The 24,630-nt window shown below is 36.6% G+C and overlaps 1 protein-coding gene across 6 annotated transcripts in view; it reads left to right on the top strand.

Annotated features, from left to right (window-relative positions):
* The window catches only part of CDKL5 (cyclin dependent kinase like 5), a 132,029-nt gene that overhangs the window by 95,134 nt on the left and 12,265 nt on the right, over positions 1-24,630 (top strand). For 2 of the 6 annotated variants that reach the window (XM_083850626.1, XM_083850623.1), the window contains exons 9-15: positions 686-875; positions 5,444-5,524; positions 10,187-10,347; positions 12,041-13,067; positions 16,123-16,224; positions 16,494-16,599; positions 18,494-18,617. In XM_083850626.1, coding sequence (XP_083706752.1) covers positions 686-875; positions 5,444-5,524; positions 10,187-10,347; positions 12,041-13,067; positions 16,123-16,224; positions 16,494-16,599; positions 18,494-18,617 — 1,791 coding nt within the window. Of the gene's footprint in view, positions 1-685; positions 876-5,443; positions 5,525-10,186; positions 10,348-12,040; positions 13,068-16,122; positions 16,225-16,493; positions 16,600-18,493; positions 18,618-19,588; positions 19,845-24,630 lie in introns of those variants that run through there. The other 4 variants (XM_083850627.1, XM_083850625.1, XM_083850628.1 and 1 more) reach the window with 3 other exon arrangements.

Raw genomic sequence — 24,630 nt, 5'->3', positions numbered from 1 at the left:
CACTTTAAAATACAGGTGGGTGCCATCCACCCACCACACAACGTTGCCTGCACACAGAGACTGCCCCTCCGAATTTCTCTCCAAAGCCCCACCTGTGTGTTTGCTTCAGGAAATACTTATTTTATGATGCTTTCATTTTGTCCTCATCTGTGGTTCTCAACTGTTGAGTAGTTTCAGGAATTGCTTCAGGGGCATTCTGTTTTCTCTCTAGTTAAAATTTCACTGTATGAAGGCTGAAACAAAGATTGCTTATTGTTTCTGTCCTCTCAGTGACCAGATCCAGTGTGTCTATCAACCTGCTAAGCACAACAGAAAAAGCAATTTCTGTAATGCAGAAATACTGTACAGTCATTAACCTCTGGATAAAAGGGAAGTTAGTGCTAGTTTAACTTTGGTAACAGCGTCTTGGTCAAAAAGATTATTCTTGTAAGCTTTTTATTTTTTACAAAGGTAACAAAATCCCTGGGGGTCCTTGAAAATTCCTGTCCTGTCTTCTGACATCAATATGTCAAGCAATCCAGTGTGGAAACAGAGGACTTGGTATATGAGATCACTTCTTTAATGTTAAAGTTTATTTTTCTGAGCTGTAAGGAAGCAAGGCATGGAAAATATGGCCAGTAAACTAAAACAGCTTAGTAAGAGGATGGTGCCGGTGGGTGAAAAACGTTGTACTGTAACTTTACAGAGCCCCATATGGAAAGGCTGTGGATATGTGGTCTGTGGGCTGTATCCTGGGCGAGCTGAGTGACGGACAACCCTTGTTCCCTGGGGAGAGCGAGATTGACCAGCTCTTTACCATTCAGAAGGTGCTAGGCCCACTGCCAGCCGAGCAGATGAAGCTCTTCTACAGCAACCCACGCTTCCATGGCTTGCGGGTAAGAGAAAGCTTTGTTCTTTTTTTTTTTCTTTTAATTTACTCACACAGTATTTACACTGCTGTCATTGTTGTTGTAAAGGTTCTTTTTATTTAGAGTGTGTGTTGTGTTATCAGCTACATGTGTTTCTGTGCAAGTATAGGATATTTAGATCATAAGGCATTCATAATTCAAAGTCAAATTCCAATTATACCAGTATTGAGTTGGACACGTAAGTTCATTTTACTATTAAAAGCTGATTTAAAAAAAAAATAAAAATCTGTTTATTTGACTTTTTTGTCTTGAAAGTTAGTATTGATACCTAACTTAGCATTATAGTGCAAGATGTGCATTATGAAGTTCAGTGGCATGGCTGTCTGTTCAGGATGTGGGCAAGTTGTGACTGTTTTCTTAAAGCTACTATGATGGCAAAATTTGGGTCATGGATACTGCTGTGATGATAGAGGAACTTTTTACCTTTTTACTTGTATTTCTGGAGATTTGATATAAGCCACATGAGTCAGAAAGCTTGTTGTTCCCCTTTCAGGGGCTTCCCAATGCCATGTATTGACAAAGACAATAGAATAGAGAAACTGCTCAAGTTGGAACACACAATGTGGCAAAATCCCAGATGAAATATATGATAAATAGCTCTGTTATCTTTAATAGCACCTGGTCAGTGGCCGTGCTTGCTTTTTCTTGTAATTCTTTTTTTTTTGTTTTTTGTTGTTTTTTCCAGTAGTGAACCTTGCTTAGGTGAATTTATGATCTTGATGAATGGTATGAAATTGTTAATATAAAATCCTATAAAGAGCCATACTAAGGTTTTAGGAGACCTGATCTGTGCTAAAGACTGAAGATTTGTTTTACTCTGTCAAAGAGAAAACAGTGAATGAGAAAAGCAAAGAGGGACACCTAACTGTCTTAACACGTGCTCAAGTTTTATATAAATTAGGCTTAACTGATAATGATAGGAAGAGTAGTAGTTGGCTTAAGGTGTAAGGTTAATTATTTTAGCTAGAAGGATAGCTAAATTCCTAAGAATTTTTGATGAAGCTTGCAGACCCTCTGTCAGAAGTTTTTAAAGAACAATTAGACAAGCATTTCTTGCAAGATCCTATATGTATTTGATGCTGTTTAGAGCAGGGCTGGACAGGATTTCCTATTTAAAAATATTATACCCCTTATTAGGAAAGCTTTAAAAACTGTAAGCAAAATAAATAACTCTCTCTTAAATACTGTTTTACAATTATAGTTGTGTAGTGTAATCTTATTTGGATAAATGCTTTGCAATGTCTTAGGAAGAAAATGAAGTATCTTTTGTTTTGTAGCTTTAAAATACTGTGATTCAAGAAGACAGCATGGACCTAATGTAATTAGCACAGGGTTGAAAGTCATGAGTCCCTGTTCTCATCCTGGATCAATGGTTTATTGCTCCGCCTCAGCCATGTTGCCAGTTTATCCTCATCTCTGAAGTCACACTATTGATAACAACAGTGACATATGCCTTCTAATAGAAAATAGTTGTAGAATACTGAAGTGAAGCCTGAAAAATGGCTTAAACATGAAAAATACTACAAAAATGTTGGTTTGGAAAATGATATCCATTAGTTAATGGGGAAAAAATTATTCCTTGCTATAAGACAACATTAAAAGTACAGATTTTTTTTTGAATAGTAATGCTTAATAGTGGAAGATTTTCTATTACATAGCAGACAGAAGATATGCTGTGCTCATACAAATTGTTGTGCTGTGATTATGCAAATTGTTATTTACAAGCTGGATTTTGGCACTGGCTGTTCACAAGTTAGAAACTAGCCCTTGAAGTAGAAATGTTTATCCATATGATTATCACTAGGCTTTGTGAACCTCTACCATAAGTACTACCCTATTATAGCGCACACACAAAAAAAAAATTCAAACATTACAGCAACACACGTGCATTTATACAGATGCACATTTGCATACTTCATGTTTTCTTCCTGCTTGTTTCCTCCGTACATACATACACACACACACACACACACACACACACAGTTTTCGTCACTCCTGAAGATTAGAAAGTACTTAGTGATCTCTCTTCTGTCCTTTTGAGAAAGCAAACATCCACGGTATGTTGAAGACCCAAGGCAATACAGGATCAGAAAGTACTAATAGGTTCATTCCTTTATGGAAACATGAATGCTAATGTAAGGCTTTAATATTATTCTACAGATTAATTATAAATAACCTGGAGAATCTGAGCAAACACAGTGAATAGCAATCACATATTACAGCTTTGCATTTCTTGGTACGTTTTCATGTTGCCCTGATCATTCCAGATGTAAAATCTGATTTAGAATGGTCATTCTACATGAAGACAAGAATATTTTGTCCTCTTGGATAGACTGAAGAGGAGCTTGATAAGAAAGGTGAAGTGTGTTTGTTTAGGAGAATATTCTACTTAAAACAAGTTAGTGTCTGCTGAAAATCTGTTTGCTTTGTGTAAACAGTAGTAGAAGTATGAAAGGCTTGATCCATCTAGGGTGCTATCTAAGATCAACATAGACTTGGACTTAAATAAATAAATAAATCCTTAGTCATTAGGAAACCACTTTAAAAGAAAGCAAAGTAAAAAGAAAAATACAGAGACTATTTAGGAACAAACACATTCAAATAATGTTCTTTCATTTTCCTTCAAAGCTCACATAATGTAATTTATGAAAAGTAATGCCAGTACAAACAATGGATTGCACTTCATAGTGGTCTAACACTTACACGCATGCAGTTCGTGTGCAATCCATTCTGCTTCCATATACATACTTCTTTTGAAATGGAGGTTTGTACTCATGGATTACTCTTGAAAGCATAGATTTGGAGGTAGCATTTACTCTGAGGGAAGGTATGCATGTAAATGTGTGCACCTAGCTGTAACAACCTCTAGATGTGAGAGTTTAAAAATGCACAAGTGAAAGTAAAGATATAAAAGTATTTAAGACTTCTTGCTTGTTGACAGTTCAGACCAAATGTTTAGTTTGCGTATGTGTTTATACTATAGAAAACATGATCGTTTATTTTCATATCTGTTGGGTTGTTTTGTTGTTGTCTTAATCACTGACATGAATTTTGTTGTTACCTTATATTTTCAGTGGTGTTAAGTATAACTATTTTATGTGGGTATGTTTTATGTATGGCTTGAGCCCATTGGGATGGATAGTGATGGCTTTTTATGCATCAGGTATGTGATTGCCAGAAGACGAGAACAGTGCGTGTTCCCTGTTGTCAGTATTCTTGCTTTGATGTGTTAACTTAAGAGGACTATTTAGAAAACACACAGTTAAGATGCAGATGGGATCAAGCCAGGCTGCAACTGAAGCATTTGCATACTATTAGGCAAATGCCACAACTCTGGGAACTGCTAACAAAGTATCTGGATCTCAGCTGCTTTGTTTTGGATAAACTGTGATTAATGCCAATCAGCTGGCTAGCTGTTGTTTTGTTTCATTTCATTTTTCCAGAGGCTTCTCTGGCATTCAGACGTGCAGTTTACTCTAAAATTCAGTATAAGTTGGATCCATGAGGATTTTTTAATGCCTATCTTGGAAATCGAGCCTTAATTTCTAATTCTGAAAACACTGGAATATATGTGCTTAGCATTTAAATTTGAAGTTACTTCACGGAAAGGAGTTTACCTATTTGGTTGGTGTCGGTTCAGTGCGTGCCATAGTCTGGAATTGGATCTCTGGTGTCTGTTTCTTTTCAACTCATTGTACTTGACATTATGTTATAGCACACAAATATTGAGCAGATTTTCTTCCATTTGATTAAAAAGAAGAAAAGATTGTTTTTATTTCGTTTGACTAGTGCCTTGTTTACAAGGCAAACAAACAACCAAAAAACACAAACAAACAATTCTGTGGGTTTTTTTTTCTTCCCTAAATCTTTCCTGCCTGTCTTGTTGTTATTTCCAGACAGTTAGGACTAGTTTCAAATACTGTCTTCATCTAGTTTTGTCGAGACTGTAGTTGACAAAAGATGCCCTCCAGCAGTGTGTACTACTTCTCATGATGTTGCCAGTTTTTACTGCAGCATGATCATCCTGAACCTTAAACTTCTGCATAGTTGCCGTTCTGTTCTTGTGATGTTTTCCACTTAAAAAGCATTATGAAATTGTCTCTTAATCTTTGATACTTAATTAGTACTCTATTTGTGCAAAAATATTTTTTTCTCGAAACTATTTTAAATTATTTGGGAGGGGGATATTACTTATGTTATTTCTGAATCTATTTTAAACCACCCACCTCATGTCAATCATAGTACCACGAGCACATTTATAGATCTAAGTTGATGACTTCTTGTTTGAGAGTGGTTACTTGACTGCCCTACTAATCAAGAATACTTTCCTTGGTTGACTAGATGCATATTGTACAGGTAGTTATTTGTTTCATTGTAATGTTTTGTAATGTTTCAGAAACTGGTAACTTCTTCAATGCATACGGTTTCCATTAAGTTACATGTCTTTATTCACCGAGTAGTTTTTTTTTCAAATAACGTGTTCATGTATACCTTGTTTACATTCTCAGTATATTTATGCTGTATTACTTTTACAGTTTCCTGCAGTCAATCATCCACAGTCTTTAGAGAGAAGATACTTGGGAATTTTAAGTGGCGTATTGCTTGATCTTATGAAGGTAGGCAAATGTATTTATTTTCTGTCTGTAATATATAGGCAAATATGTTAGTGAATTTTTAGCTTTGTTTCCTGTAGAGTACATCTTAAAAATACTTGTGAACTTCCTTTTGAGATATTTTAATATCACCATGGTTTATAGGAAGGCTTGATATTTCTTAGGAATCAGGAAAATACCCTCTGCAAAGGCCAGGAGAGTCTGTTCAAATTTGATTCATTTGATAAGCAATGCATATTCCAGACAAAAGAACCACCATCATTTGTGGCAATGTGCATTCACGGTGACAACTATTCAGATGCACAGGTTACGTTAGTAATGATGGTGAGGTTACGTTAGTAATGATGGTGGGTAAGTTCTCAACCTGTAATAAATTTAGATAAATCCACAGTGAAAGAGGATTAGGCTAACCTGAGTTGTTGTTCATTTGTTAAGGGATAAGCATGAGGACGTGGACAGTTGCTAAAGACAAACTCGATGCATGGTAAACTTTTTTTTTTTAACCTGTCAGAGGCCTTAATTTGCTTGCTATCACTCACATCTACACAGCATGTGTGTTAAGTTGCTCTTCAGTCCTGTTTTGGGACAACTCAGTTCCCCGTGGCTCAACTAGGATACAGTTTCTTGCTGGCTATCAGGGGAAGCTGGCTCTCCTCAAAATCTCAAAATGGCCAAACATTGTAAAACATTCTGCTACACATTTCTGCCATATTTCTGGATACGCAGCACATACCCACATTCTTGTACTGCAAAAACTTCACAATGGTAAGCTGCAGTACAACCCTCCCATTATTTCAGTCACAGTAAGCTGAAAGAAAGAGCCATAGTGACAAAAACTAAGTGTAGAATCAGTCTTCTGTTTTCTAGTTCACATAAACCCTTTTTTTTTTTTCCTGGTATCATATTAGCTGTAACTCAAGCTGTAGTAGCATATATCACAGAACAACAAATTCAAAATGATTCTTCAGACTATTGTTGCACATGCTGGAGGTTGCTTTTATTTTAATTTTATCCTATTTTTATATGTTATATTCCAATGTCTTTTGGGTTCCTTTGATAAAAGTTGCAAAATGAAGTTTTGAATTTTAAGGAAGCATAGAATTACAAGGAATTCCATTCCATTTTTATTTAAGTAATTCCTTTCAACTTTCCTGTCCATATTTCTCTGTACAAGGTGAGAAAGGTCAGGGATCTTACAGAGGGGCTATTTCATGTTCAACCCACATTACTTAGTTCAGAAGCTGGAGCATTGTTAAAGAATGAGCAAAGGGCTACAACAAGAGAACTGAAGAAACCTGTGGTTAAGTTGCATTCTGTAAATGCTCTACATATTTTCCTGTATGCCTGTCTCTTCTCCAGACGTTGGACAGTCTGGCACATGTCCACAGTTGGTGTGTTCCTCATTATCTGCATTCCCAGGGACCTCAGGTCTGATTGCTAGATTACAGAATAACCCACACTCAAAATTATGTCAGCTAAAGCTGACATATTTATCTCTATTTAGAGAACATTTCTGGACTAGATGAATGAAGAGTCATCCATTTGATGCTGTTGCTTTGCTGTTTCTCTCCTCCCCTCTCCTTCACAAATCCTGGTGTTCTGCAAGCACAGGTTTGGGAATTGGAAGCTGGTTTTGTACATGATGACTTGAGCAAAAAAAGAAGTTAAATTATCTTGTGCTTCTTCATATCATCTGTCATTCAGTTGTCTCCCTCATTCATCAGCACTTTTTTTTTTTCCTGAATTTCCATTTGCTGCTAGAATCCTGTAAAATCAAGAGATTCTACTTGATGTTTCTTACTTGATTTATCTGTAGCTAGACTTTGGCATTCCTAATGTCATCCTCTGTGCCAAAGCAGTGCTTTTGTATTCCTCCTTTGTATCCTGTCCTTGGCTTTAACTTCTTATATATGCTTATTTTGCATTTCTGTTCTTCAAGCAGCTCCCCATTTAGCCAAGCTGACCTTGTGTGAAATTTTGTGGTCTTCCACACAATGAGATGCTTTGTTCCTGCACTCTCAGGAAGTTTTCTTTGAAAATCAAGTGGCTCTCCTGGACGCCTTTCTTCTGATAGCAGTTTTTCAGGTTATTCTGTCCAGGAATCCCCTACAGAAGCTGAAGTCTGTGATCCTTTATTTGCATCCTAACCATAAACATCTCAGGGTTGCTACATCTCAGACTATCTTCTGTGACCAGTACTTTACCATTACTGAACAGCAGGTCAGCTAAAGTGGAGTCCAACCCCTGGTTGTTTTGCCTCTCTAGCAGCTGAATTAGGAAATTGCCACCAACATAGTTAGAAATTTCCTGGACCATCTACGCAGGCTGCATGTCTGGGTAGTTGAAGTGTGCCATGAGGATGAGGACCTGTAATCAGTAGGCTTCTGCTTGTTGTTGTAGGAAGAGTCATCCTCTTAGATGTGTGGTTGGTAGCACACCCCCACCATAACATCACAAATGTTGGATTTCCCTTCTAATCCTGACCCAGAGGCACATTGGATACACCTTCCTTTTGATGCTGTCACTTTGTACAGTTTAGGAACTTGTTTATATGGAGTGCCACCCCCCTTCTCCTCCACCTCCTTGCTTCTGAAGCCAGCCATACCTACCAGTGACCATGCCCCTGCCATCAGCTCTGTCCCTGTGACTTCTCCGTGATTCCAGTCAGGTTCACAGCCTTATGATTGCCCATGGACTTCCAGTTCTCCTTGCTTGTGGTCCAGCCTTTGCAAGAGGCAAACAGCCTCTCTTCAGACAAGGAATGTAGAAGTCACATTTGTGTGGGCCATTTATATCACTGCAGTGATAAGCACCAGAAATAAAGGAGGGAAAGAAAAAATTAATCATGCAGTACAAAGCTTGTCACCTGAGAAAAGCAGATGCTGCATACTGTATGACTGAACTACACTGCAACGCTGAACAGTTGCTTTGTTTTTTGGGCATTTTCCATTTCAAAGTGCAGGGATCCTGTGAGGGGAAAACTATTGTGTCAAGTGGCTGAGTACTATGTTAATGTGTATACAGGTATGCATTTCGCAGAATCATCTAGGTTGGAAGAGACCTCCAAGATCACCTAGTCCAACCTCTGCCCTAACACTAACAAGTCCTCCACTAAACCATATCACTAAGGGCTACATCTAAACGTCTTTTAAAGACCTCCAGGGATGGTGACCCAACCACTTCCCTGGGCAGCCCATTCCAATGCCTAACAACCCTTTCAGTAAAGAAGTTCTTCCTAACATCCAACCTAAACCTCCCCTGGCGCAACTTTAGCCCATTCCCCCTCGTCCTGTCACCAGGCACATGGGAGAACAGACCAACCCCCACCTCGCTACAGCCTCCTTTAAGGTACCTACAGAGAGCGATGAGGTCGCCCCTGAGCCTCCTCTTCTCCAGGCTGAACAACCCCAGCTCCCTCAGCCGCTCCTCATAAGCCTTGTTCTCCAGACCCCTCACCAGCTTCATTGCCCTTCTCTGGGCTTGCTCGAGCACCTCGCTGTGCTTCTTGTAGCGAGGGGCCCAAAACTGAACACAGTGCTCGAGGTGCGGCCTCACCAGAGCGAGTACAGGGGGACAATCACTTCCCTAGACCTGCTGGCCACACTGCTTCTTTTACAAGCCAGGGTGCTGTTGGCTTTCTTGGCCACCTGAGCACACTGCTGGCTCATATTCAGCCATATCTGTGCGTGCTTGTGCATGTATACACATACAGTTGTTCTCTAGTCAACCTATATAACCCTTAAAAAATACCAATTCTTTTTAATAGCCGTTCAAACTTTTATCTTTGCTGACAGTCATGCATGTTCAAGTATTCCAAGATATGTTACATATGGCCCTATTCCTGCAAGGAACCTTTCAAAGTTATCAAAATAATCAACCAACTGGTTTTTGATTTTGTTGATTAAATGTTCTCTACATGTCAAAAAGTCTCTTTGTTCAGAAACACAGCAGATCTAACAGAATTCTAAGGTAAATGTTATTCTGAGTACATTGTAAGCAGTTTAAATGATTCTTTAAAAATATGTGGGGGCTTGAACCTTTACTGAAGTAAAAAACAAAATACTCATATTTGTATATTTTAAAAAATGCTTACTTTAAAGGACTTTTTTATATCTATAAGATGGTTCTGGTATGCTTGTTCTGTTTTTTTGTAAAGCCTGTTTCATTGTAGCATTATATTACCGGTAAATTGAATATTTTTTATTCTAAACAACAATGGTGTAAAGCATATCCTGAACAGTATGATTAAAATCCATATATTTTGAACATCTGTAGGCATTAATAGATAAAACATACATATTTTTACATTTACCTATTTCTGTATTAAACATTTTAAGCACAAATGTAAAAGTTTTAAGTATGCTTATGTATATTCATTATGTACATATGTACATATATTATGCACATATAGAATATATATAGCATGTATATACTTCATAATAAGCAAGTCCAATGCCTTCCATCCCTTAAGCAGAGCATAATATTTTTGAAACTGTTCGTTTTGTATCATATGTATTTCAATTTAATTAACGTATTCTGGCACTTGCATCTAATCACAGATACTCTGGAGATTAAAAAACTATCACAGTATTGTTCTTTATTTTGTTATGTTTTGCTGATACAAATACAGATACTAATACAAACTTTGGGATTTGTTTTCCAAAGAACTTACTGAAGTTAGATCCAGCAGACAGATACTTGACGGAACAATGTTTGAACCATCCTTCGTTTCAAACACAAAGACTCTTGGATCGCTGTGGAAGCTCACCTTCACGGTCAGCTAAGAGAAAACCTTACCACGTAGACAGCAACACGTTATCTAACAGGTAAATGTAGTCATGTGACCCTCATCACTGGTATTTTCTATGCCAGTGAATAAGTTGCTATCATGCTTATATGGAATATCATCTTCGAGAGGCTAGTTGTTTGACAGTTTAGGCACATTGTGATGTATATACTGCTCCACGTTGCTTCACTGAGTAAAGAAGGTAGGCAGAGTTTTATTGTATTACAGCTATTCAAGCTGAATATTTTGGTTAACTTTTTGCATCAGGCTTAATGCTTCTTGGAAAACAACAACAACAACAAAAAAACACATTAAAACCTTTTTGGATTCTGTGGTTTGGAGGTGGTCCTGAAATTTCAAAGGAATGCTTTTCTATTTGGAATGCTGCTATCACTGTACCTGTGGAAATCTCTCCACAGTTTTGATATTTGAAGTTCAAAATTCACCAAAAAATAAATACGTTTGTTTATATTCCTCATTTTAAGATTTGGGACAATGATGTTTACAACCTGTACTTTTTCTGAAATGAATACCAAAAAACTTTAGCTGCTCTTATACATATTTAGGATAGAAGTTGTACCATTAGAGCTGTGGCATCAAAAAAGAAAAGGTAGGTCCATGGGCAACTTTATGTAATAAAAAGGCTTACCTACCTGCTTAATTTAAAATTACTAGGTTCTTTATACCTTTAAGTTTTAAATCTCTATAAACTTCTAACTAAAAAAAAAAAATAATTAGCCTGGCATTAAATGTACTTAATTTCTAGAAACTGTAATAGAGTATATAATTAGATGACTGAAAATGGGTAGCACAAAAATCTTAAGCATAAAAATACCTAACATTATCCAATTGTAATTACTAACAAGATCAACAAAAGTACAAACTCATCTGTACAGTCAGCTCTCAGTTTATCCCTGTTATCTCTCAGTAATATGTGAGTTAGATCATGATAGAATTGATACATGAATATGTATATTCCCTCAGTTCTAAGCCAGCCTAGGTCCATCAGTGTTAACAAGCATAGCCACAGCACTGCTCAGTCATGGCTGCACTGTTTGCAGGGCCACCAGAGGTCCAGAAGCAGAACTGTTTTTTTGCTGTAAAACCTGAGTTCTGCAAAAGTCAGGGTTCCTGTGGTACACTGGGTTTGGGGTTTTGGTGTTACAGGGCTTGCTTGGCTGCATAGACCTGAGGCTCAATCCATCTGGATGTCTTTACCAGCACAATATCCTCTGTTCTCCCTGCTGCATCCACCCACCTTGGACATACATTATGTAGCCTGGAGCACTGATTGTATAGGACTTTTTGGCAGTGCTGACATGCTTGATTGTTCCGCTTTAACTATGATGTGCCAGATGTGTTTAAGACTCTATTTTCAGTGAATATACAGCTGATTTTCATAATGCACTGCTTATAGTAGTTATTACACACATATTAAATCCAGTACACATCTGAGTAATCTCTTTTCTTTTTTTTGTTAGCAAAATCCTATAACCAAAACTGTGTTTGTCTGTTAGGATATAACCAGTAAAAAACAACAACGTACTAACATTTGCAAATTTGTTACTCTAGTGGAGCTTCTGATGCCTACTTCAGTTGTTCATTTTGCTGCAGATAAATTTTACAGTTTTAAATGGCAGCTCCCTTCTGAAATGATTATGATTTTGTTGAAGTTATTAATATATGAATATGTAGTCTGGTATATTAACGTTTCTTTATGCATTTTAATGTAGAAATCAAGCCAGCAAAAGTTCTGCTTTGCAGTCACACCACAGATCAAACAGCAAGGACATACAGACACTAGGGGTTGGCGGCCCAAGAGAAGAGGGTCTTCCAGCAAATGAAAGCTTTTTAAATGGAAACCTTTCTGGAGCTGCACATAGCCCAATGCATACAAAGAAGTCAAGCAACCAGCCTGGATCTGGTAACAAAGATCTAGCCAATAATAACATGCCACATCTTCTTAGCCCAAAGGAAACAAAGGGCAAAACAGAATTTGATTTTAACGTGGACCCCAAAAGTTCTGATGGTCCAGGCACAAAGTACCTGAAGTCTAACACCAGATCTCAGCAGAACCGGCACTCGTTTATGGAAACTTCTCAAAGCAAAACTGGGACACTGCAACCCGGTGATAAGCATAGTCGCCACAGCTACATTGATACTATTCCACAGTCTTCTAAGAGTCCTTCGTATCGGACAAAGTCAAAGAGCCACGGGGTTCTGACAGACTCAAAATCCGTGGGCAACCTGTCTGAGGCCAGGGCTCAGGCTGCAGAACCAAACAGCAGTCGCTATTTTCCATCCAGCTGCATGGACCTGAATTCTCCCACCAGTCCGACCGCTCCCCGACACGGTGATAACAGAACTTTGCTCAGCCCATCCGCTAGGAATAACCGCAGCGAGGGTACCCTGGACACCCGAAGACCGTCGACCAGGCACTCCAAAACAATGGAGGAGTTAAAACTGCCAGATCACATGGATGGAAGCCATTCCCACTCACTGTCTGCTCCACATGAATCTTTTTCCTATGGTCTAGGTTATACCAGTCCTTTTTCTTCGCAGCAGCGCCCTCATAGACACTCGATGTATGTGAGCCGGGACAGAGTGAGGTCAAAGGGCTCAGAGGGTGGCTTAAACATAGGGCAAGGGATGGCAGCCAGAGCAAACAGCCTGCAACTGTTATCTCCACAGGTGCAGCATAAGTCACTCACAAGGTCTGTTGGCTCCTCACGAGAAGACTGTACAGAAGATACTAATAGGGTTAGTTCAAAATACCACCTGTTATGGAAGACTTACCTTCCTTGTCTTATTTTGTGTGGGAACAGTGTCCTGCTTTCTCTCTTCTATTTATTTGTTTCCATAGTTAGTTATTCGTTCATGGTGTTGTAAGACAAAGAATATTAGGTGTTGGTTTTTTTAAAGAAGGTTAAATATTTGGAGTGCAAAATGAGAGACCACGTTAAAAACAATAATTGGACTGTGAATACTATTCTTTTAAGGTACTGAAATGTGAGAACAGAGAAACTGTGAAGTTAAAATTTAATTAGTTCATAGTCTGTTACGTTCTCTGTCATTTTTATTGTATTATTTTTGCTTAATTAACCGTCCCGTTTTTGTTTTTATTTAGCTTTTCTTCTATGTCTTTCTGTTGTGAATTCTAATCTTAATTTTTGAAGTGAGCTTTTTCACTTGCTTAATAGCATGACGTTATTGATGAAATGGCGTAATGTACTAGAGGGATATCAAAGCCTGCAGTATTTCTCCTGATTAGTATGATAAATAACTGGGGTAGGCTAGAGATTTGATGTTGGAGAAGGCACCAGTAAATTGGAGTAAATTGACTTCTTAGCATCAATATAATGATTACTGTCAATAGTTACCTTACCATGTTATATTATTTCATTAGTGTAGAGGAAGGGCTAGTTCTGGTGTTGATTTACTTACCTTATATAATACTTATGAATTATTTAATGTCTTACACAAGATGACTGTCCTTAGATCCTTAAATTGCTATTACCATTGATCCAACATTGAAGCAAAATGGTATGAGGTACATAGAATGACTATTTGTTTTTTAATACACATATGTGTAATAAAGTGACTTCAGAGGAGAGAAATTCTTGTTCAGATTTGTCAACAAATTGAAGGAAGTCAAAGAGCTACAAATATTATTGAAGGTCTAAAAATATGCTTTACTGTAAGAGACTAAACAAACCTCTGCCTACTTGGTTTATTTAAGAAATATGCATAGTGGACTTAATGTAGTCTGCAAGTAGCACAGCACATAAAAAGTTTTCATGTACTGGGTGGCTCTTCAGTAAGAAAAAAAAACATAAAACATTTTTTCTTCTAGTATTTATTTATTTAAAAGCACATTAAATAATTATAATTACAATATATTATTTTTGTACTTACCACATCTTCTCCATTCAGGATTATGTGTATTCATTATAAGCAGAGAAAAAAATCTCATAAGAATAGGAGAAATACAATCTAATTTAAAGAACAATAGCTACTTAGAAAGGATTACAGCTCCGTTTCAAAATGAGATTTTATTTTTTCTTTGTGGAGTCATTTTGTTCTCTCTCCTATTTCAGTTATAAGTTAAATGTTACTTATTCTTCAAGATGTTACTGTAGGAGGGCAGTAAAACCAGTAGTTGACTGCTTTGTATTCTTGAGAGTATCAGAATCTTTTTCTGAAATATGTAGTGGATATTAAATTGATAAATAATTTTAATTTTATTTCATATTATCAGATCATTCTTTGTCTTTTGACAGCTGGCTGACAAACTTTTATTTTGATTAGAAAAATCAATGTACATCCTAATGCTTATGGTTTTGTTCATTTTGGTTTACTTTGCAATGCCTAATCATTTGTAAAGAATTCACCTTTATCTTTTATGGTCAGTGTTTGTAATCTGAAGCCTTTAATTCATTGTTTTAAATTGGTATTTCAACCAGCAGAAGTCTGAAAGGAAAAATATTCTTCTGAAATGTATGGCAAGTCTATAAATTCACACCTATATTTTTTCATTTTCACTAGTTTGAATATTAAATTAACAACATTCATATGCCTTATGAAGGAATTTACACAAAAGTCGTTCTTTGAGTCTTTTTTTTTTTTTGCCACATTCTGTATTACAAGTGAGAAAATGTCACTTTCTTCAGGCTTAATGAACTTAAAATTCAGGAATAATATAAATGCTCTCAAAGAACCTTTATTATTTTCCTATAAAATTTTTCCATTCAGTTCTTCTGGTTCTCTCTACTACTGTTCTCTCTCTCTGTGCTCACATTTCGTGACATTTCTTCGCTTCCCTGTTCCTAGTTTCTCTTAGCCACCACTAGGTCATTTTAAAGAAAAACATCCTTTGTTTGGCCGGTTTTAAATCTTCCTTTAAAAAACAAACAAACAAAAAAAAAAAACCACAAAAACTTGCCTTCAGTGTTAGGTTGGGTGCTTTTCAAGTCTTAGTTACAACACTGTTCATTTAAGGGTTCTTTTATTTTTAAGTTAAATGTACACAAAAGGAGGTAAGGAAAAGAAATCAAGTAGAAGTTGCTATTACTGTCTCATATTTATAACTTAACTGCTGCAAAACAAGACATATCTTACACAAGCAGTAACTTAATCAAATGTATCAACCTCTTGCAAATTTTAAGGAACCAATCTGTGATTTTAGAGCATTGCTTTAGTTGGATTTCTCATCTTGACAAAGTTTCAAGCATTTTTTTGTCTTTGGCAGTGAGACCAGATCTTTATTAATGAAAGGCAAAATTGATTTTGCAAATCACTCATACTGAATTGAAATTCCAATTTTTAATTCTGGTTTGTTGTCTTTTTAAAGTCTCATCCTTCTCATTCTAGATTTAAATTCATACAGGGGTCTCAGTACAGTTTCCTGTGGGGTCTTAGAACGTTGAATTTTATCTGGTCCCTGCTGCAGAAAGAATTGCAGCATTTGGTTTATTTAAGAGTCATGTTAAGTTATATTTGGTTGCAAATTCCATGCATATGAATATTTCTGAGGGTATACTTAAATTTTTATTAAAGTACCTTCCAAGAAGCATTTTCTTCAGGAAAACAGTCTAAATTAGAGATGATTAAACTCTTTTTGCTAGGTCTGACTTACCTATTTAGTTTATAAATCTCTTAGTTCCGGGACTACCTCTTATTTTGTGTACAGTAGACTTTGTGACTGTTGGTACCTCTAGGTACTACTGTATATCAGCTGATAAGAGATAGTGCTTTGGTGTTGCAATAATCACAAATTATATGCATGTCCTGTTTACTTTTTAAAATTTGCCATTAGCAGAGTGACCAGATTCCATCAGAAACAAATTTAACAAGACCTCCAGTAAAAGATTCCTCCAGAGATGTTACAGCTGCATTTCATTCACGGCGAAAATCTGAGGTCCGCATCATGCTGAAGTATTTAAAATTACAATTAAGAGGCAAAATTTGTTAATGCCATTTTTGTCATTTTGGAAAAATTGAACAAACAGCTAAAACAAATAATTACTGATTACGGGGTCTGTGATTTGAGGCTGGCAGTTATTAATGACATGAAAGGGAAATTGTGTGTAGTGAAGTTGAGAGTTTATTGCTTACTATGTTGGTTAAAACCACTAGAAATCACTTTATAGTCTTTCATTTTAAATAGTTGACTGTTCTTTTGTTTAGGGTGGAGCATATCATGATCCACACACAGAAGATGGAGCATCTACTAAAGAAAATAGAATTCTGTATAATGACCCTGTTCCAAGAAGAGTTGGCAGCTTTTACAGAGGTAATTTTATGGTGTATCTTTAAAATTTAAACAAGAATTTTAACATGGAATATAAATGAGGTAGTAAAAAAGCGTACAGGGAACTAATGTGAACAACTTAAAAAAAAAAAAAAAATGGAAAAAGAATGTTTACCACATTTTCAGATACTAGGTTGACCTGCTAAGTTGTATGTAGTAACTGTGTTTGTATTCTACTTTTGCAAAAAGTATTTTTGCATATTTGCAAATGATAACTTACATTGAATGAAAAACAATCATCAGTGTAGTTCCTTACAAGTAAAAGGACATTTATATAATCCCAGGAATGTGCGTGTGTGTGTATATGTATATATATATGTGTATGTGTATATATATATACATATATATATATATATATATGTATGTGTGTGCATATGCTTATGTATGTATACACAAATAGATACTGTTCTAGTATGGTACAGAAAACATGGTGATTTGTGAGCAGATGTCTCATGGCTAAACCTGGGTAATCCTTTTGAAAAGGACAAGGATGATAAGCTAATTACTGTTCCACAAGTGCTAGGAAGCTTGTGGGGTTTCCCTGAACCTTAAGAAGTCACAATCAGCTAAAATTTGATTATGAGTCACCTAATAACCTTAAGTAGAGTCACCAGTCTCCCTCTGATCCTCTTCAGGTTGATCAGTTGGCTGATGACCTGATTTAGACGTGTTCAAATCTGTCATCCCTTGCAGATGTCCCATTGCAATATACAAGCTTTAACATTGTGCTAAAATTTTAATTGTTGGAGCAATGCTGTTGAGTTTAAAGTTTTACAGTGTAACAGAGAATCCTTGAAGAATCCTTAATCCTGAATTGCTTTTATTAATCTTTAAAACACTCTTAAAACTGGGCACTGTGAAAGAGAGGCACCAAGGAAGAATGACCTTCCGTAACTCATGTGCTAATGAAACTATAGGTCGGGGGTTGTATTCAGTACTTTATTATAAAGTAGAGGTTTCTTCCTCTTTAACTACATCTATGAAACAACTTAATTTTAGTTCAAAGACTTAATACCACTTTTACAATGAAAAAATTATATTCAAGTAATACATTAATAATAGTATATGTAAAAGCTATTGAAAGAAAAAGTTGCCATGAAAAAGCAAATTCATATATATTCAGTTCTTAAGTATTGACTTCACACAGACGTTATTGGCATGTGCTTTTGTACTATAGCTTGAAAAAAACTTTCCAGTTCAATTTTGATTGATAGTCTAGTGTGATCCTGAAATAATGCTGCAGCAAGTGTCTGATGAATTTTTAATCCAGTGCATATATTTCTGGTGATATTCGTACTTCTGATAACATTTTGTATGTAGGTATGTAGAACCTATTTTTGAAAATACAGTATGATTCTTTTGAAAACATATTGTATCTGATTTTGATCCTTTTATTTTTAACAAGTAATCCCTTACTCTTAGTTACATCAAAACACAAAGTAATTTTTTTCAGGGTGGGTATTAACCTTTTTTTTTTTTTTTTAAGTCCTGAGTGAAGATGAATTGTAAACTGTATTATTTCATGTCTGTAATAACAATATTCCAACCTTATATTCTGTTTCTTATTTTTAACTATCAGTTGCACTTGTGGGCCCTTATAGATAGAGGTGTTGTCAATATCCACGTTCTCAATATCCAACAGCATCTTACCCCAGTTCTGATGATGCCATCATTTTACAATATTATCTTGGAAGTATTAGAAAGCAAGGGCTTACCAAGCTGTACAAAAGCACAAACTACTTTTTTTTTTTTTTGGTCATACAACTGTCTCTTCATTCTTTGGTTTCTATAAAAGAGGTAGAGAGGAAGCAGACGACTCAAAAGATGTGATTTTTGGCAGAGCTCAGTATACAGTGTTTGCTGTTTCTCTGTTCAGTTCCATCTCCACGTCCAGAGAGTACATACATAGAAAACAATGTGTCAAACAGAGCCTCTGTATTACCAGCAGACAGCAGCACGGTGGCAAACCACTCAAAGAGACAAACCACCTTTGATACCTGGTGAGTTGTTATTTATACAGATGTGTAGAGAATGGCAGGAAAAAAGGGGGGGGATTTAAGAGAAGAAGAAAAAAAATTTTTGCAAAATTTGCGATTATCTGTACATGCTTAATTGCTTCCTCTGACTATATTGACATAGCATTGCATGTTTGCAGTCCGCTTTTGAGCAACAAGAAGTACTTCATCACACCATCACATTGATTGCATTAAAAACTGTACACTTTTGTCCGGTCTTCCCTGATTCTTTTTTCTACTATCAGTCTTTGGTTAAAGATGACAGAAAGTGCTTGTGTGCATATAGCAAGCCCATAGCTCCATTTGTGGATTCCAGAAGCATGAATTGTCAGAAAAATGTAAAAAGTTATCAAAATGCATGTTTCCATATATAAAATATGACTGTATTAATGAAGAATATAATATTCACCCTACAATGGGGACTGCTGCTCTGTTTGCTTACGCACCACAGAAGGAATTGAGTATATTCTATGGGAAAACGGACGAAGCAACATCTTAGTGGTGTATATCGATTTTAAAGGGTTTTAAAAAACATTGCATGACTCCATATAGAACATAGAATAATTAACTATAATTATGCTAGTAGAATGACAACATATGTGTAGCTTTGCAGGACTTAAAGGGGAAGTATCTTAATTTTGTTGCTGTGAGAGCTGTACAGTTCTAAAATACTCTTAATGTTCTACTTTGGTCACAATAAAGCACAGTGAATAAAAATAAGCAAATGGAGTTTCAAGGATTGTTGGGAGGAATGGACTTGTATGCATTCTCATGATTCAGCTGTACTTCGTACCACTATCTGAAACACTGCTCTTTGAAAGTGATAAAACTATGCTATTTAAAGAACTACTTCAGTGGTTTGTTGACATAATGTAATTTCGTATGAACAACCTATGAATTACCTGCTTAAAAAAGAAATGGAAAGGGGGAGGGACACAAACAACTGGTTATTTCAGCTTTTGTTCAGGTTATAAACCCAAGTCAGCAACAGAAGATGTTTACTCCAGAACACTTGTCTCCTGCTCTGATACACTAGAGTCTGCTTCCTGTCCTTCAGTAGCTCCGCCTACATCAGTTTAGTGGATGCTAGTTTTGGGAGTCTCATCACTTATGTAAAAAGGTGGTACTTATGTTGTAATTTGTGGCTAAAGAAGGTCTTTGTTTCCACTGTTGAACCTTCTTACATCTTTTGTTGTCCTTCATATCTGAATCTTTTTATCTGGCATATAACGTAAGCTAACTGGAATCTTGTTTTGCTTTATATATCATTTGGCAATATATTACCTTTTATAATGTGGTTAATACAAAGGAATATGTAATGTTATTTTAACTCTGAACTGAAATGATAGTATATGTTGTTAGAGCTGGTTGGGAATTTTTTGGCAAATTATTTTTTTTCCTTACAATGCTAAATTACTAAAACCAAAACTTTTCAAAGGGACAGACTAATATCTACTCACCTTTTATTGGAAAGATTCTTCAGCTCCAGGGTAGAATTCACAGTCAAAACCAGAGAGATACTCAAAATAACAAATATTTGGGGGTCAGCATTATATTTTTTCATACAAGGAACTCAAGTGCACAGCCTTTGTTCTTCGTTATTTAAACCAGAGACTTGAACAGAGATCTTAGATCTAATAAGTGAAAGACTTGAACCAGAGGTTAGAGGTTATTTTGGAGCACATTCTCTGTTTTTACCCTCAATATATTCTCTCGAAGCTGTTTCATCTTGTTGAAATAATGAAAGGACCACAAGAGATGCTGAGTACAGCCTACTGAATAAGGCTCTAGATTAACTTTGAGACAGTTAGATTTAAGTCTTTGCTCCACTTACTATACTCAAATATTTCCATAAAGTGGAGCAGCTCCTTTGAGAGAAAAACCCACAGAAGAATAAGCATTTTGTCTTGTAAAATTGAAAGAATGGCAGTGCCCTCCACATCAAATTACCTGCTATTTTGGCATGCATTCCTCTTTCTCTTTGCTTTTCCAAGTCCCTATTTTCCTGAAATGTTTCCTGCCCAGCTCTACATGTTACTCTGTGCAAGTTGTCCTGGCAATGGTCTAATGTTGTTGCAAAATTGTTCTGTGCCATAAATGCAGATTCCTGAGTGATGCAGAGTCTGTTCCTCTACTTATTTTTCTGTATAGAAGTTGTGTAAATGCTTATGAAAATGTTGAAAGCTCTAATGGAATGCGATTCTGCTTACATCATCAATTTTATGATGAAATAAATATTTGATGTCTGATGGACATACATAACTGGTACATGACAATTCATCTCAAATTATGAGTGACATGTATTCCACCTGGACTTGCCACTACTGTAAAATATGGCTCCTCTCATACTATTGCTCTGTGTTGCCTTTCTTCTGTCAAAGATTCTGTGAATGTTTGCTAGACTGAATTGTCACAAATGTTCCCGTCTTTGTGTGCATTTCTTCACTCTGTCCTCACTGTCCTGCCTCTTTAAAATAAAGATGTTATAAACTCGACTTTTGTTATCAGGTTTTACTATTAAATTACTAGATCATTTCTGAACTTCAGATGACTTGATTTGAAAAAGGCAAATTTTCATCCTTCTAGAAAATCTTTGAGTTTAATTTCCTGCGAGTGATCTTGAACTTGCTCAAATTTCCATCTTTAGATACAAGAATTTTATTCTCTCTCAACTTTTGTCTAAACCTGGGCAAAATTAGTAGGTAATATGCAAGATACTTAAACCTTGTTCTGCCAGTGTACCAAAATGCTGACCTGAGTTACCCTTAGGATTGCATTATTACAGTTCTAAGTATCTCCTTGGAATAAACTCCAACATGCAGAACTTCATCTTCCATCACATTGGAAGTGCTTCTTGTGTTGGTTGCTTACAAGATATGTGGGGAATTTTGGAAAGCTTGGACCATTTAAGTCCATTAAAATGTATTCATTCTATGACACCTACCATATGTTATACTTTCCTGAAAAAAATAAGGGGAAATACATACAATATTGTTTTATATATAAATATATAAACACACACACACACACAGTGACTAAAGAACAAAAAAAAAAAGCACAACACAAACCACCGTACTCTTAGGAGTGTCAGAGGCTTACTGTTTTATCTATCTGCTGTTAGTTTTTAGGACTGTAAAACGATACAGTATGCTATGAACGTGACCCGACTGGCTTTAATTTTGCTGTTTCAATGTCAGTGTGACAATGCAGTCACACTGTAGTCCGTGGAACAAGAAGGTTGCCAATACCTGAACAAGGTAGTTGAAAGCTTGTTCAGTTGTCTGCAGCCCAACTATTCCTGCATTGCAAATACGCTCCAGTTCATTTACAGATTTTTAGATTTTTTTCTAAAAATACCAATATTCCAAATTTGTAGTTTGCAAGCTTAAAAAAATCAGCTGTGTGTTGCACTGGTTGAGGCTTTAGGAATCTGCTCGGCGTAGCCTGAAGATGTTCACCTTCCTAATGGTATTGCTCTCCCTCTGACGTTTCCTACCCAAGACTCTTACATATGCATTATCATCTCCTACGTTTGCTTTTTTCATCTGTATGGCTGCATCTGAGCCTCCCTGCCAATGCATGTAGGCTCTCTTCTAGTAAACAGCGAGTGCCTCTTCCCCGGCCCTTCCCCAGTCATCAGTGGGTTTTTTTGTACTAAAATTTGGTAGTGAAATATAATGTTATTTGCAAGGAATCCTTACAAAATTCATAGTCATCAATATTCGGTCCAAGAAATAAGCCTAGGAAAGTACAAGTTCATGAAGCCAACTAGTTCCAAATATTTGTTGTTTACTAATGTTGAATTATACTGGGGAGGGGAGGTGTAAAATGCTTGTGTGTATATATACGTATATATGTACACACACGTACAAGTATGTATGCTTTTTTTTAGTAAAGCTGTAGCCTTAAGTGATCTAGTGGTTATAGAGGCTTCTGTGTGGTATTCTGTATATAAGATGGTAGATGTGGGTTTCGTTCCAGTTAATAAATCCTACTTTTTCACGTGAAAAAAGGTTTTCAGCTCTTAGCAATGTTCTGATTTGATCTCTTGATTTTTCGGCTTTCAGTGCCAGGCTATTACACCAAGAAGTTTTTACTAAGGGCTTCAACTTGGAGGACTGATATTTTTATCTTAGGTAAACCATGTATTTGAGGTGCTTCACTGGTTTCAGACACTTTCTTGCCATTGTTTATGGTAACTGTATAACTGCCAAGGTGGTTGGATTTTTTTAATGTTCATTAATATTTTGAAGAAAACTTCAGATATTTCAGTAACTTCTCCTTTAGGCCAAAATCTTACTTACGTAATTGTGAGCTGTGCTGTAAAGGGAGTAAGTAGTATGGTGGCAGCTAAAGAGGATTTCTAACTAGGCTATCTGCTGAAATTAGGGGTACTGAAGAGTAACTGAAGACCACAAGAAATTTCCAAAAAAGGAGCCATGTGCAGTATGAATGCATCTGTGGCAGCATGAATGCAGCATACTTCCTACTACCTTTTTTTTTAAAGTAAATGCTGAAGCACAGCAGTTTGCTTGCCTCCATATGTACGTGCAGCTACACATTGATGTATCTGCATGTGGTTGGATACCTTTCCTACCAGGGGGCAATAAATGCTAGTGATAGTCAAAGCATTTCTCTACTTTCTGTGTCTTTTTCCAAATGTCTCTGACCAGAATAATCAATATGATCTGTATTATGTGTCCTAAGCATGCAAAAGGCACAAAAAAGAATAAAAGTAACGGAGAAGAGGAAATTCTGCCTTTAGTTTCTGATTGATGGTGAGTTCTGTCAGTGGGGGCTCTTCTCTAGGGCTAGTCTTACTTCCTAGTGAAAGACACACAGGCTCTGGTGTAACTGCTTGCTTTCAAAAGCTGAGGCTTTATGCAAAATACCAGGACTTGGCCGATACATTGTAAGAATTGCCGTGTGATTATACCATACAGATTTTTTCTGATAATCCTCATTTATTCCTGTACTGTCCATTGTCTGAAAACCATCTTTCAGGATGCCTAAAATATCCCGGTGTTTCATCTCGGCGATCAAAATGTTCTGCTCTATTTTTACTCAGCACAAAATCCTGGTGTTGAAACTTCCTGCTATAATGCTATATATGTTCACTCTCTTCACATAATGAGCATGTGTTTTGAAGCAGTTGCTTTTCAAGGTCAGTGCTTTTTCAGACAACTGTACTGCAATGTGAGTCATAGGAGTTAATGACATAAACCCGTCCATGTAAAACCACTGGCTTTTGGGTAGGCAGCAATTGGAAATGAGCAGAGTACTCAGCCCCTTACTTTTTTTTTCTTCTGGTCATTAGAGCTATAAAGAGGAAAATACAGAACAGAATTTCACTTCTGGCCTGTCCACTCACCTGCTGTGGGGAGCAGTTTTCTTGTCCCGGTTCACTGGGCTGAAGAAAAGAATTACACTTGAGTGAATCTGTCTAAAAGTGTGCAAAAATTGTCCCAAGTTTTATTCTAAAAAGTAAGTTCGCGTTTTAAAAATACAGCATCTCCATTGAGGAATCGGTGTTGGAGCAGAAAAGCCAGAGCAAGACGTTGACAAATTTTAAAGGACGGTGCAGACAAACCACGCTGGCACTTTATGATAAGAGTCTAGTTCTTCAGTGGGCAGCATAGTGTCTGGGTTGGTAATTCGCACTGAGGCCATGTTTTGGGGGTATGTTTGCAGATGAGGATGTGCAGTAGCTCCTCTGGGAAAAGGTTTGGGAGATTCTCAGCGCCTTTCACATGACTTTGAGAGTGCAAGCAGGATACTTGTTGTGCATGCTTTTTTTAACAAATTATGGAAGATGAAACTCCTAAAAATAATTCAGTAAATAATTCAGGAGTTGTTTTGTCTGTGTGAAGTCACTCTTGTGAGTTGACAGAATATGTAAAGCTGTCAGTAATGTTTACTTTTGGGCTCTGCTGTGATGCTTTAAGTGAATAATACAAGACTTACTGCTGTTATGCAATGGTACTAAATCCAAGGACAT

Source organism: Anser anser (assembly GCF_964211835.1).
Source record: "Anser anser genome assembly, chromosome: 1".
Lineage (NCBI taxonomy): Eukaryota > Metazoa > Chordata > Aves > Anseriformes > Anatidae > Anser > Anser anser.
Note: the sequence above shows the minus strand (reverse complement) of the source record. Positions and strands in the feature narration are given on the sequence as shown.